Source organism: Nesoenas mayeri, assembly GCF_963082525.1.
Source record: "Nesoenas mayeri genome assembly, chromosome: 2".
Taxonomy (NCBI): Eukaryota; Metazoa; Chordata; class Aves; order Columbiformes; family Columbidae; genus Nesoenas; species Nesoenas mayeri.
In genome coordinates, this window is record NC_137543.1 from 58,058,988 (window position 1) to 58,073,791 (window position 14,804).

General features: G+C 36.9%; 1 protein-coding gene across 1 annotated transcript in view; it reads left to right on the plus strand.

Moving 5' to 3' along the window:
- Positions 1–282: 282 nt before the first annotated feature.
- The window catches only part of CDH7 (cadherin 7), a gene marked incomplete at its 3' end in the record, with an annotated part of 70,158 nt that continues 55,636 nt past the window's right edge, over positions 283–14,804 (plus strand). The window contains exon 1 of the mRNA XM_080340281.1: positions 283–596. Within this exon, the coding sequence (XP_080196407.1) occupies positions 387–596 (210 nt within the window). The 5' untranslated portion in view covers positions 283–386. The remainder of the gene's footprint in view (positions 597–14,804) is intronic.

A 14,804-nucleotide genomic window follows, 5' to 3' on the forward strand; every position in this document is an offset into this window, starting at 1 on the left:
ATCAGCAGGAGTAATACCATTCAAGGAATGGTCTCTAGACTCTGAGACTTACTATGTAAACTCAACTGTGCTGATGATGAGAAAAATATTAAGTAAACATTTTCAATGCATTATGTGAAAGCTGCAAATGATTTGCATGCTTTAAAGGAAAAAAAAAAAGTTCTGACAACAGTTCTTGTCTTTTTCCTGGATAGGTACCTATCACACCATTTCTTTGGTGAAGGCTCTTCAGCAGTGGTGACTTCTTCCAATCGACCGCTCTACAAATTATTATCTCTGGACTCCCAGTTGACACCCTGCCGGAGGCTAGAGCTACTGAGACAACTGGATTTGTGCCTGCTCTCATCAAGGTTTTACCTTACAAGGGGAAAAAAAAAAAAAAAAAGATGAAGTTGGGCAAAGTGGAGTTCTGCCATTTTCTGCAGATACTAGCTCTTTTCCTGTGTCTTTCTGGGATGAATCAAGCAGAGATCTCCAGGTCCAGGTCAAAGCCCTACTTTCAATCAGGGAGGACGAGAACGAAACGCAGCTGGGTGTGGAATCAGTTCTTTGTGCTGGAAGAATACATGGGTACAGACCCACTCTATGTAGGAAAGGTAGGGGATTTAAACAAACTTTGGACGGTGCAGATGCTTGTTTGTTGGTGTGTTTATTTTGTGCAACCTGAAAATTACAATCCTGTTAGTGTGGTTGAATTAAGCCAGGATGGGACCATGCCATAGTTTCAAAAGGAAGTGTTTAGCATTTAATACCAGTGATGCATTATATTTCTGATTCCTCCTGCAGTTTTCTTTAAGAGCTCTATGTGCTACCTGTGCTTCTTTAAAGGAGTACAGTAATGAAAGCGGCTTACCACTAATGATACAAAAAAAATATTTGATATATTTGATTACCTTTTTTTTTTTTTTTTTACATAGGAACAGAGAAATACAATGATGATTTTTTTGTTTTGTTTTGTTTTGTTTTTTTTTTGTTTTTTAATAAGACCTAAAAGCTAGTCCCAGAAAATAGAGGTTCTGTGTTGTGTTTTTTGCTCCCTAAAGATCACTGCTGAAGCCAAGAGAGAAAGAACTGGGTGTCTGAGGGCGTGAAAAGTAAAAAGGAGGTCATGCCTGTATTACTGCTTTGCTTTGATGTTGTCTGTCTGGCAGAATGGGACCTTGAGGGCCTTGCTGCCCCCCATGCATAACACAACCTTGTGGCCTTACCTTCCCTCTGATGGGCACCAGGCCAGTGCAGAACAAACCCTTACATCAGTGCATCCCAACTGGCTCGTTTCGGCCGCCTGTGGCTGCATGTGGAGCACACTGAGCACAGCTGTGAATCTGGGCCTCAGCTCATTCACTGCCTTGTGCTGGTTGGTAGCACACTTCCTTCAGCAACCATGAAAGCTAAAAAAAACAAAACACCACCCACAACAATAAAACCCACCCTCAAAGCCCCAACAAACCAAACAAAAACACTCTTATGTTTCTATGTAACATTTACGTGTAATCATCTTACTGAAAGAAAAACCCATTTTTCTATGTAATATCGGAATCAATAAATAGCATTTCTCATTAAAATACAACAAATGCATAGAAAACAAGGAAACAAGTGACAGCTTTTGGCAAAATGGCATGCTTACAAAAAAGGGGATGAAGTAATCTGAAATCCAGGGCTTCAAATATATGAGTGCAATTTCAGCTGACTTAATTCATCCTACTGAGACAAAACCTTGATGTTTGTGTTAACACAGTTAAGCGCTTAGTGTTTAATCATGCCAACTGAATAATCAAGCTAAATGAGAAAATACTGTCATGATTACAGCTATAGTTGTGTTTAGGTGCTTTTCTGAACTGGGGCTAGTACTTCGCACAATTAAGCCCTTAAGAAAAATGTGCTAGAATGAGAAATACCATTTCATATTGCAGCAGTCCTGAAAGTTTCTCTTAAGTTGTAGGTTACATAGCAGTTTGCATTCTGATGCCTTACAGCTGCTGCTTCGCTTTGTGAGTTTTGTCTTTTAGGCAAAATTTTTCTCAGGTTGGAGCTTCTGTTGTGCTTCTGGAAAATGACATATTTGGCATTCTTGTCCACCAATAAATAGAGAAGTGTGGCTGACAATTTAGCATTTCTCTCCTGGAAAATAAGTCTCTTTAAATACTTGACTGAAGACAGCTTTTGATCTGTAGCAATTCTCATATTCATTCGCTTGCTATATTATGGCCAAAGATGCTGTGGTAGCGCTAGAGTACATGATATTTGCATGTAAGTGGTATTTTTAGCTTTACAGTCTGCTCTTTCCTGTCCTTTACAGGAGTTCTAGCATTCATAAGCAGTTATCTTCTGAAAAGCAAACCATTTTTTTTTCTGAAACAGTCTGTGCCCAGCCTGCTTTTGTATCAGCAGTATGAATTGTTGGCTCAGGAACTCACATTTGTACCAGCGTTTCATTTTGTAGGAGAAGCAGATAAAAATTTGCACTTGGAAAAGGGAGCCCATCTTCCTGGAAACAGAGCCCTTGCTGAGCATCTTGTAAGATAAGACGTGCCCAGTTCCTAACCTTCTCACTGTAGAGGCTTTTTACTGTGTGGTTCCTGAAGTGCAATCATGACCGAAGCGGCATTCTCACGCAGGGGTCAAAGAGGTGAAGAAGTGATTTTCTGTCTGTGTATTAACTTATTATGTGTAGCACCACTGAAGTGAACAGCAGTCTCCTTCCTCCCCCTCTTTGCCCCTTAAAAATATCACAGATAGGGGCTGAGAAGATTGAGATTTGGAAAGAAGAGTTGGTTGTTTTTAAATTTTATTTATTTATTTCCGTTTGGTGAGGAAGCTCTGGCAAGCAAAGAGCTGGCATAACTCACTTCTCTCATCAAGCAAAGTGGAAGCAGCAACCAGGCTCTGCCTTGTGTTCTGCAGAGTGCTCTGCTCCTGAGGACGTCCGTCATGCGCTGCCTTACATTCAGGATGCTTTGCAGGGTGCCAGTCTAGCTGCACATCCAGGAACGAGGAACCTTCCTATAGATTTTAAGGGCTGCGGCATAAAAATGCTTCAGAAACACTCACGCAAATGGAGATGCAATAGGGAATATTTTCTCCCTGCCACTATTCAATTTTACAAAGCCCTAGGCAATTCTGCTTGGAAGGCAGCATTCACAGAATGTTAGGGTTACATGGCAAATCATTCAAAAGTCATGAAATATCAATGTTAATTCTATGTTCAGCATTACCTCTTTTCTCCTGGGCGTGTGCATCCTGACACTTTAATTGCATAATCACGCAGGGTCAAATTCTATTCCTTTTAAATAATGTAACAGGATTTCAATTCACCTCAGAAAGAGAGGTCTTTCACTTAGAATAAGTTTTCAGTGTTTTCATGTTTGTTTAACAACACTTCAGATCCATAGGTGAGATATATTGGAGCCTTCCTTCTTGCAGCCTTGAAATCCATTTATTGGCAGAATGTTTTTTCTTTTTCTTTTGTTCTCGTTCTCATTCTTGTTCTCTTTTGCTTTCACTTTCTCTTTTTCTTCTTTTTTTTTTTTTTTTTGTTTTGCTTTGTTTGTTTGTTTGGGTTTTTTTAAGATGTATTTATTATCTTTAGGCAGCAGGGTCTTGTTTCTCATGTCACTCTGGAGAAACCTCTGGAGCAGTTCCATTAGTTCTACATTAATAGGAGTCAGAGGCGACTCAGGTTTATTGTGTTTTTTTGTTTATTTATTTTTTTTTTAATGTAGTTCTTTCTTCTCCATGGTATGAATTTTAATCATATTGGATTCAATCCTGAGTAATTCTGAGTGCCTCTTGGGAGGTACTTAGCATGTAATCAGATTGTGGACTGAACTATATACAATTTCCTTCTGTCCATCAGCACAGCATATATTATGTTCATTTAAAGGGCTGAAGCATTTCACTGTTTAGCCCATATACCTGTTCAGATAGGAACTGTTATTTTCCAGATGTGCCATGTAGGAGATGAGGCAGTTAACTATGATGGTAATTTAGTTAGAAGCATAGGTGGCTTCTGCTTTCTGGAAAATATTTACTATTCCTTGGTAATATGTTTTGTGAAATGGCTTACTCTGTATTTTCCATGTAAATGACTGTAATGGAATCAATGTGGGCATAAAAATAATAGTACAAAGCAGTTTTAAATGATTCAATACATACACTTTTTCCTAATTTTATGTGTTTATGCTATTTTATCAGCTGTTTGACAAGCTGTATACAATCACGTAATTAAGGTCTATATAGGCAAAAGGTCCATTGGCAAAAAGGAGTGCAATTAAGTAGAACTTCAAAATTTTGCTGATATCTTTTTTGGTTTTATTACATAACTATCAGACATCCAGGCTTTGTTTTGGGTTGAGGGGTTCTTTTTCGTTGTTATTGCTGGGTTTTTTTGTTCTTTCTGTTTTTAATTTCATTTTACCAGTGCTCTGCTGCAAAAGTGTCTGTGTCCCCAAAAGCATTATAATGACATAAAGTCTCAGCCAGTAACACTTTCATTTTTCTTATTAAAAGAAGAAAAAACAAAAGAAGCCCACAAATAAACCTGAAGAAATGAAATAAGACTGTGAACTCCATGTGAGATGCTGTTTGATGGCTAGCTTCACTGTTTTCTTTTGGATCCAAACCAAAGCTCCTTTTCCAATGGCTCTAAATTTAGGTATAGTTAAAGACAGGGACACTCTCAAGCTCTTTGCTGAGTTGAACTATTTTATTTTATTTATTTTTTTTTTTTTTTTTTTCTCCTGAAACCTCACTAACATGTGAAGGACTGAAAATAAAAAAGACGTAGCCTTGCTTGAGCACAAACCCAAGAAGTTGATATTTGACTGGAAGGCTCACTGGTACTTCTCAAAAATAGCACTTGGAACTTGTAAGGTGCCCTGCATGCAGCTGTTATTTACAGGTTTGTGCTAAGGCAGAGTGGGTAAAGGTTTTTCAAGCAGCAAAATAACAAGAAGTGTTATGTTATTGTTGCCACAGAAAGTGGATTGTTTTTTCCAGCCTCATAATTCTGGAGAGATGGAGGCCAGACAGGGAAGGATACTGGCTTTTTTTGTGTTTCTTTTATGTTTTTCAAAGGTGTTGGTGAATGTGTCAATAAGATGATAGAATTATTCACTTATGATATTTATCTGTGGTGTGACTAGATCAAGCCATAAAGACACAGTCAGAAATAAGCCTCTTTTTCTAGATCATAGCCTGATACTTTCAGATGTGACTAATGACTTTTTGAGTGCCTTGGATAAAATACTTTAAGGTGGTGAGAACTGTGGTAGTGCTGACCACTCAATCAAACTCAGACCGATATGCAGAAATATCAGCTGCTGAGAAACTGAGAGAACTTCGTCTGTGAATGAAAAAGCTGAGGACCTCTGAATAGAAATCAGCCCAAATAGCTCTTCATCTCTCTAGAAACTACACTCCAGCAGTTTTACTGACACTTTGGGAAATGGAGAGGAGATGGGGTGAAATTACTGAGGCTAAATGTGGGTGAAAGAGGCTAGGCTGCCTGATTTGCAGATCACAGAGCAAGAGGTGGATTGGGTGTGGTTCTCTTGAAGGTTCTGTCCCTCCCTCTACTTCTGGAGGCAACCTACCTGTGCTCTCTGCCCAGCCTGGGATCTCACCCCTCCAAGTATCCTGCATAGAATAAGTGTTCACGTCTGGTCTGCAAGTAAACTCTCAGCTGAGAGTAGCTACAGCTCTGTATAGATTTTTGTTGTTGTTGTTGTTCCCCTCAAGTACTTTTGGGAAAAAAAAAAACAAAAAACAAAAAACAAAAAACAACAAGCTAACCTAACAAAAAAAAAAGCCAAGCACAATCCTAACTGACTATTCTTCATCTGTCTTTGTGGACACTATGTGGAAAACAAAGATGGCGTAAAAACTCCAAGAGAATCTTCCCCTTTGTTATATATTTTGTTTCTTTTCTGTTGATGCTATTTTTACTTTTAGCATAATCTTTGAAGTGCTGTTGTTTTATATATTCCCAAAAGGCCATTTAAGAAAGTGACAAAGCAAATCTGCTGTATTTCTCATATTTATCTATCTCGGGAACTCTTTATTGTTCTGTGCTATGTAAATTGATAACAGTTGACCTTTTAAGTAAAATGGGACATGCCATTCCTGTCAGTGTTTTTCTTCCACAAGTGCTGCAAATGAAACAAATGAACAGACAAAATAGTCAATTGCTGCTTACCTACTTTGTGGATTGACTAGTTCTTGGTGAAAGTATGCTTCAGCTGTACAACAGTGGTATGAATTTACCATCTCAGCTTGTACTACACAGTCACTAGTAGCACAGTTTTCTTTACTTTTCTTTGTGGTGAGCTTTGTGTTATTTCATGCTTTACTTTATTTGGATTATTCCAAATAACTGAGAGCTGACTGACAATCTGGCAATCCGATGTTTCCTACTTGACATGCAGGGCTAAAGTGTCTCTGGGGAGAATGGTGAGATTAAGGCCCACAGGAAGATTTATCCAAAGGAATAACCTAAAATCTACCGCTTTTCCTGGTTGATTTCATTAGCCTGCACAGCTATAGTGTAATTTCCTCTTTTCCTCTTTGTAGGAAGTTGTCTTCTCATATAGCTGAATGGATACAGAAATGGTTTTTATGCCAGGGATTTAAAGTGATGACAATTTCACAAGCACAAGCACTAAAAGACAATTTGTATGTAATTTCATTATTAGAAGTGATAATAGAGTTGAGAGACTTATGATTGGATACTGAACCAGAACAAGCAGCTTTTTGATCTTTTACTGCAATATAGAACATTGATCCTTAACATGTGACATTACAGATGAGGAAGGTTAGTGAAGGTGAGGATGACATCCATAAATTAAGTAGCCCTCATTGCAGCTTTTTTTCAATGGCACAGCTATGCTATTTATATAATCCAGTAATACCAGTTCTGTATTTCAATAGACTAATAGGCTCTGCTGGCAGTGTTCTGCTTCTAATTTCTTCTGGGCATTATTTAAAGTAATATTTTATGGGTCTCTGACAAAATATAAAAACACGAGTAAAAGCTAATTTTGCAGTGAAACGTAGATGCAATCCTGTATGCTTGGTTCTGTCATAAGAAAATACTTTATTTTCATGAAAGCATGAGATCTATAGTTTTTATGTCAGTCAATTTCATATTCCTTTAGCTGACTTTTTTTAGCTGTATTCCAGAGTTCCTTCCTTTCGTCTGCTGAACTTGTTTTTAGTCCTCTAGTTCATGCTATAACCTGTCACTGAATATCCAGTTTTAACTCTGTCCTTTAGTCTCACAGTTGTGTATTAATGACATTGGAAATCCAGTGCAGTAAAACTAGGGCTACCAAGAACTGTGAGTATTTGCATTATTCTAGGGCTAAGGAAGTTCATTCATGAACCAAATTCCCATTGTGCTGGGCACAGTGCAAGCAAACACAACCCCTGCCCTGAAGCAATGTTCTTGTAAGACAAGAAGCAATAGTGGGTTAAAAAGCAACGACAGAATCCAAAGAAATATGGAAACATTAGTAAACATCCAGAAAATAGCTTGAGAACAATAGCTTACTGCTCTGAAGATGGAATATTATTTATTACAAAAATAAGACTCATACAACATTTTTGAAAATTATGAAGAGATAACAGGGGGTTCTTCCTTGCCTTTATTTTCAATCCTTTATGGATGACAAGTTAGTTGAATTTCATAAAGTAGATCTATTTGATATCTGTTTTACTACAAGACTACTTCTTCTTTCAGACCAGTGAAGATAAAGGATATTTTTCCATTGCTTTCAAAAGATCAAACTCTATATGCTTTACATTTTACATCTTGTAGCCTACTATCACACTAGCTTTTTTATCTTAACTTTTTTCTTATACCTGTACTGTTAGACATAATGGTCTGTCTACCAACCCATTGTATTAATTATTCTCCATGTGTCACAGTCTAAAAGTGCTACCAGGACTATTGCTACCTTGTCACAATTCTTCTGCTGAATGTCTTGCTCCACACTACAGGGCTCTTCTTTTTTATCTTGGTTTTTTTTTTTTTTTTTTTTTTTTTTTTTTGTGGTGTGTGTAATCATTTAGTACAATAGTACCTGTGTACACATATCAGTTTTTTGTGTTAGCTTTTACCAGTTAAGGGGAGTACCTGGCACAACTTATTTAGAGACCCTGAAAAAATCAAAGAATGGTTTCTTCATATCCAGTAAGTTAGCTTTTACATAAATATAGCGATGATAATTGCTCGAAAAAATCTGTGGTATAATCTTTTTCTCCTAGCATAATGCATTTCCCTGGAAGAAGTGGCTGAACTAAGTGCTAATGGTGGAACTGCTGAGAGAAGAAATAAGTTAATACACAAGGTTGCTCACTTTTTTCAGAATAACTATTAGGTGCATTATGCTACCAGCATCTTCTCTTGTCAGTTTTGCTTTGGAAGAGGCACATACTGTCACGTAAATTAGAGATAAGTAACTCTTAGAAAAAGCAGTGGAGTTGATGCTGTTAGAACTGTAGTTCTGTCCCAACTGTCCAAACCATAGTGATGGTATGAATACCAGCCTACACCACAAGCAGAAGTTTATGGATGTCATAATGCATAATCTCTCATAGCTTCAAGGCTGTAAGGCAGTTAATTTTTTTTCCTATTTTTTACTTGATATTAAAAATATGTTGTCAACACCTAAGTATCCATCACTTGACCTATATCTATAAACGGGATCTACCTTAACCTTCCCAGGCTAAGGGTGAACTTAGCCAATGAAGAAGCTCTATTGACAACAGAAGAACACATCATGAAAAGGTACCGATTACTCAAATCAATAAATCTGCTCATAAAATAATACAATATATCTAGGGTTAATTCTTGCAGATGTTTTTGAATTAGCTAAAAATTTACTACCATTAATAATTCCTTTCATGCTCAGTAGTTACTTGCTGGTGCTATAACCTTATGCTGTTGCAAAGGGAATGTTGTTATTTATGTGGGTGTAAAACATCTAGTACAGTAGTTTTACTCTATAAATCATCAACAAAATAGTGAAGAATAAACTTTATTTTATCTTTCAGATAAATAGGAATACAAAGACAAATTTAGCTCTTTTGTATATGGTAGTTCATGCACAATTATTCATGTAACAGAAAATAAATATGCCTTCACTGGCTCAATCTCAGGCTTTCTTTTTCAGAATGCTCCGAGAGAAGAAGGTAGTTCTAAACATTTGAGAATAAGTCAAAAGTTTTTTAATATGTGTTGGTTATTAAGTTATGCTGTTCACAGAATAACTGAAGATTTAATCCAGAATCTTGAGATCAGTATTATCCACACTAGTAGAATATCTGCAAGTGTTAATTTCTGAATACAACTATTTGGCCATTTTAAAACTGAATTTTTAGATGATATTTTATTACGTAGGTTACCAAAAGAGGAATACTGTGACAACAGGTAGCAACGTATTCGACATTTTGACAGTGAAAAAATAGTGCCTTCCTTTCATATAGTCATATAGTATTCTTAGAGCACTGGATACCTGCTTTATGGTGTTTCATATGGATGAACAGGATATATGTTAGCTAGGGCCAGTCTGACATAATGTTGTATGTACATCACATGGGATTCTTTGGCCCTTTCTGAATAGAAAGAAATAAATTTAATATCATTTTCCAGGTGATACAGGGAGATTTTGCTGCATGATTTTCATGAAATGTTACCGTAGTTGTACCATCCCATTTAGTTTTTCTATTTCTGTAAATCACGAGAAATTACCTTGAGGACTACAGAGACGTGCAATTTTGGTGCCGTGGAGTGAGTGTGAGAAGGATTAAACTCACAAAGTTATTTTCCATTTGAAATGCTTCCAAAATATGGAAAATCTGGTACTTGGATACATGTGTAAGGATGATAAGCTGCTGCTTAAACATTTTCATACTGAGGTACCAAATTGTAACCCTGCTGACTTGGCAATCAAGCAATTCATTTTCCTTACGAGGTAGGCAGGTGCTGTATTGGGCAAAGTTTAGCTTGTTATTCCCTAACAATGAAAAGTTTTCAGACACAGTTGGGAAAAGCAGATGGTCATTTGTTAAGTTTCCATATTCATGGTATAAATGCAATGCCATAAATTAGCAAAGTACTTAATTTGTCTTTCTTACACAATTTACACACATTATATGGGCAGAGTAGGCATTTGGGAAAGTACTTGGCATATTTTTGTTACTTTTTTAACTTGCAGGGCTATAACACTGCATAGTGTTTACATTAAAAACTGTGAAATAATTTCTCTTGCTCCTAGATGTTCATAATCTTCGTGCATATTTAGACTACTGTCCTCCCCACCCATCTTACCCTTTTCCACTTAACTGTTGCTTAGCCAAGCAATACATATTTCACACTTTTACAAAGTTTTCCTCATTAGTCAGCACTGCAGTACAACACTGCAGTCCTGTGTTCATCTTCACTGGTCTTTTATTCATTCTCTGTATTTTTCAATATCTTCATGACAATAAAAAGCCCTGGACAAAAGCACTCAATTACACCTTCAGCTACACAGAAAATAAGCCAAGTGAAACTGTCATTTCCTGTCTCATTGTATGAGTCAAATTGTACAATTCATGTTTCTTTCTTTTCAAGCTCATGTCCACTACTACTCAGAGGATCTTAAAGCCTTATTGCTTTTCTGTTTTATACTTTTTGCTGAATCAAGTATAATCCTGAGTGTGTATCAATCCCTCTTGAAAAATTTGGAGAGCAGAGGATATATTAGTTGTTTAAAAAGTTGTTTCAATTTTTCTGTTTGGCTGATAAATTGAATGAAGTCATGTCAAAAGAAGTTTTGTGGAGGAAACCAGCAGGAAATGAAGTGATAGCCATGACTGAGCATATACATAAATGTGTGCCTGTGTGTATGTATAGGAAAAAATTTAGGTAACTTATATTGAGGAATAATTCCCACTTGTACTGACACATTTATTCAACTCAGATAAATTTTAAGATTAAAAGAAAATTTAGAGATTCTAGTCTTAACAATTTTAGTACAGGAAAATAGAGACTGAAAAAGTTTAAGAGAAGAAAAAGCATCCCAGAGAGTATATGTGAGAATGCAAGGACCATGATTGTATTGGTTCACCTGAAATGGAGGTAATTTTCCATGCAGTTAGAATCTTTTCTACTTAGTAGCTAGCTCAGTGCTTTGTCTTGGATTTAGTGTGAGAATAAAGGAATAGCACTCTGGGACAGAGTTAACACTTTCTTCCTGTAGCTTTCCAGTGTTTTGATTTTGATATGTAAATAATGTAAGAACTCATAGACATCTTGGCTGTTGCCAAGGGGATTAAAGACTTTTTCAACTGTCCAGCTGCAGGTTCGAGTTAGCAGGTGTAAGACAACACAGTAGGGCAGCACCTAGACTGACATTCAGGTTTACCAACAAAGTATTCCACACCATGAATGTTATGCTCCATATTTAAGCAGGAAGTTCCTGCGGACTGGCCATCTTTGATGGCCTCTGTCCACGAAGGGTCCTGCTCCTGCTTCCATTGTCTGATTCCAATGATTTCCCTACACCTGCTGTGATCTCTGTGTTTGCTGGACTCATTATCCTTGCAGTGTCTGACCTCTGTCTTTCATTGGTGGGAGCCCATGTTATAGCAGCTAAGTATAGCTCTGTATATTTTTATAGCTTTGTATATTTTATGATATTTACGTTGTTTTTCACTCTACTATTATTCTATTAAATCTGTTTCCATTTCAAGCCATGAGTTTTTTCCTCCTTTTCCCTTCCTTCCTCTCCCATGTAAGGAAAGGCAAGAGAGAGCAGTTTTTTACTGTTTAGCTGCCACCCAGGCTTAAATGGTGACAATGATGAAGCATTATGCTATGTTTTTCTCACTCCAGAGTCTGCTGTAAAGATGAAAAGAACATACTAAAGCAATCAGTGAAAAGATTAACTTAGATTAAGGTGTAAGAATCATATGTATAGATATTGATTTCCTTTGCTCTTTGCTAAGGATTCTATATGCACCTGTATGGGACATACAGTGGTTTAAGTTGCATCAATCCACCACACAGTTCTAGAAAAAAGGCCTTGTAGGTAACAGTGCTAACTGACTTAGTTATTTTAAAACAGATGTGAAAGGAGGGCAGCTAGCCAGAGATCTAGTAAAACCCAGGTTTGAGAAATCTGTAGTAGACTAGGTCTGTTAAGTAGCAGCTGCATTTAAAAGGGACAATAATCTAAGTAAAGCCCATTTGTAATTGAAGGAGGAAGATGCCATGTACAACAAGGTATTCTGCGGTACAAGACAGCAGCAAAACTAAGTACCATCAAGACAATGACTATTAGAAAAGTGATCTTCTGTTTTTTTTCCTGGCAACACGGGAGCAAAAGGTAAAAAAGTATAGAAGTAAATATTTCTTATAAAACGTTATGAAAGAGGGTTAGAGAATTTGGAATTTGATCAAAAAAAGCCTATAACATGAGCAACATGGTGCCAAACAACATAGGACAAGAAAAAAGAGCCTTCCATCCCTAGAGGTTCCAAGAATACTGGGTCAAGGTACAGTGTGGATAAGCAATAGAGCAAAAAGGCAAGTCTGAGCTCTTAGCAGGTGGATATAAGACTCTGAATATGTCCAGCTGCTAGTACAGTAACTGGACCGTGTCCAGACTGTTTCCAAATGAAGAACTGCTAATCAAAAGGATTAATGCTCTTGTCTACCACTAAGGAAGGTAAACTGCACCTTATAGAGTAAATTTGTGTTTGGAGTTAAGGGGATGAAATAATGACACTAGTGGGTTTTCTATGTCTTTCGGAAACTCAATAAACCCCTTTCCTTCTAGACTGGTATTTCGACATTCATTATTTTATGTAACTGATTCCTTCAAGCTATTTGCAGGCTACATGATAATTTTTCCTGCAGATTAATTTCAATGTTCCGTCAAGACTTGATTTTTTTCTATACTATGTAAGCCACAGTACCACATTCAAAACTTTCCTTTCTTCTATTATTTTAGTAAGTAGAGCTAGGTAGAAGATGATGGTCCATTCTGCTAGTCTGATGGCAAAATCATCTTTCCAGGATGTTGTTTTTTGGCCAATTTTAGTTCTAGAAGTACACAATTAAATCAATGACTGCTTTACATGTGGGATGATACAGACCGAGGGCCCAGGTCATTTGTTTTACTTCCAAAATATCTGCCAAGCAGACAAGGAGGCCATGAGGATGACAGAAGGATTAAGATATCCACCTTGATGAGAGATCCTTCTGATACCTTTAGAGATATAAGGGTCTGTATCTGCAGACTATGTTAAAAATTCAATATATTCACCTTCGCTTCTGAAGTAATTTTATCTTCTTTGTGTTAGATATAGTGGCCCAACTTCTGACCATTTCACGTGTGCTTTGTACTATGCTTGAACTGCAAAGACCAATTTGGAACACAGATTTGGACTGTAGCAGGATGAGTTAACGGGTTGTGGATCAAATTCAATTCTCCGGAAAATTACTTTGTAAGGTAATTAGCAAGATACAGGGGAAGCATGCTGCAGCTTGACCATCAAGGTCAGAAGAGTTAAGTTTATTACAGTGAACAAAGTGATCAGCAATATTGCAAATTTTCCTGGATTCAAACAGTCTTGCACTTGTAAATAGCCTTTACTGATGACAGAATATGACAAATATGACCTCAGAAGTGTCGTTCTAGAGAGTGACGAGGTAAAACCAGATCTTCTTTTCCCATAATTACTTGTATCTGCTAGAAACATAAATACAAGTGATGATCAACATTAGGTTCAATGCTTTTGTAATCTATTCTCAAAAACAAAGTACACTTTTGGTTTTGTTGGTGGCAACAGAAGTAATGTAATAAAATAAGATAGATTTTCTTGAGCTCTAAAGAATTAAGATACTATTTAATAATGTTTGGTAGAGGATAACATTACTTTAAGCTGTTCTGTTCTTCATACTCCTGAAGCTGTGTCGCATTAATCAATAGACTTTTCCTGGTGTTTTGCTGTAAGGTTGAGCTCAAGGAAAACATTCAATACTGTTATATATATATATTTTTTTAAACTCAGCTGAAGGTTGAAATGCCTTCAGGGAGGAGTATGGGTCTGTCAGAAGCAGCAGTAGGTTGCCACATGAAAAAGGCAGCTCAGGGCCATGAGTTTTCACATTGGCTTAGAAACCCAGGGTGTCTTCACAAACTTCAATACAATGGTCTAATATGTGTCTGATTGCTTACAGAATAGCAGATAATTTGCTCTTAAAAGCAACTGTATAAAATTATACTTCATTCCTCAGTAGACTAATTCTATGTATGAGTCACACCTGCCTGTTCTTGTGATAATTTTTTTTCTACTTATTATTATTAGTCCTGCTGAGCTAACACAGCTGAGAGACAGTAAACTGTATTCTATTATTTCTTGAGTGTCATCCACAGATGTGTTTGTTATGTTCCACTGACTTACACCTGCACAACCCAGTTGTAAGCTATGGGACCATACATTTTTACAATGAGAACAGAATCTGGATATAGTAGGAGTTTTATTTAGGTAACCAGAGGCATAAATCATGTCCTGGAAATAAAAAGCTTGCCTTTGCAAGACTCAGTCAAGGTTGCAGTACAAGCAGCTTACTGGTGACTTGTCCACTAAGTCTATTTGAAATGCAAGTCACAGAAAGGCATTGCTGGTTTTATACTACTACTTTTAAGCATGCAGAAAAAAAAAAGAAAAAGAAAAAGAAAAAGCCTGTTTACTGTCTTAATGCCTTTTTTTTTTAATGATCAGATTGTTTTAGCTGGTTCGTTCAGTTTGTT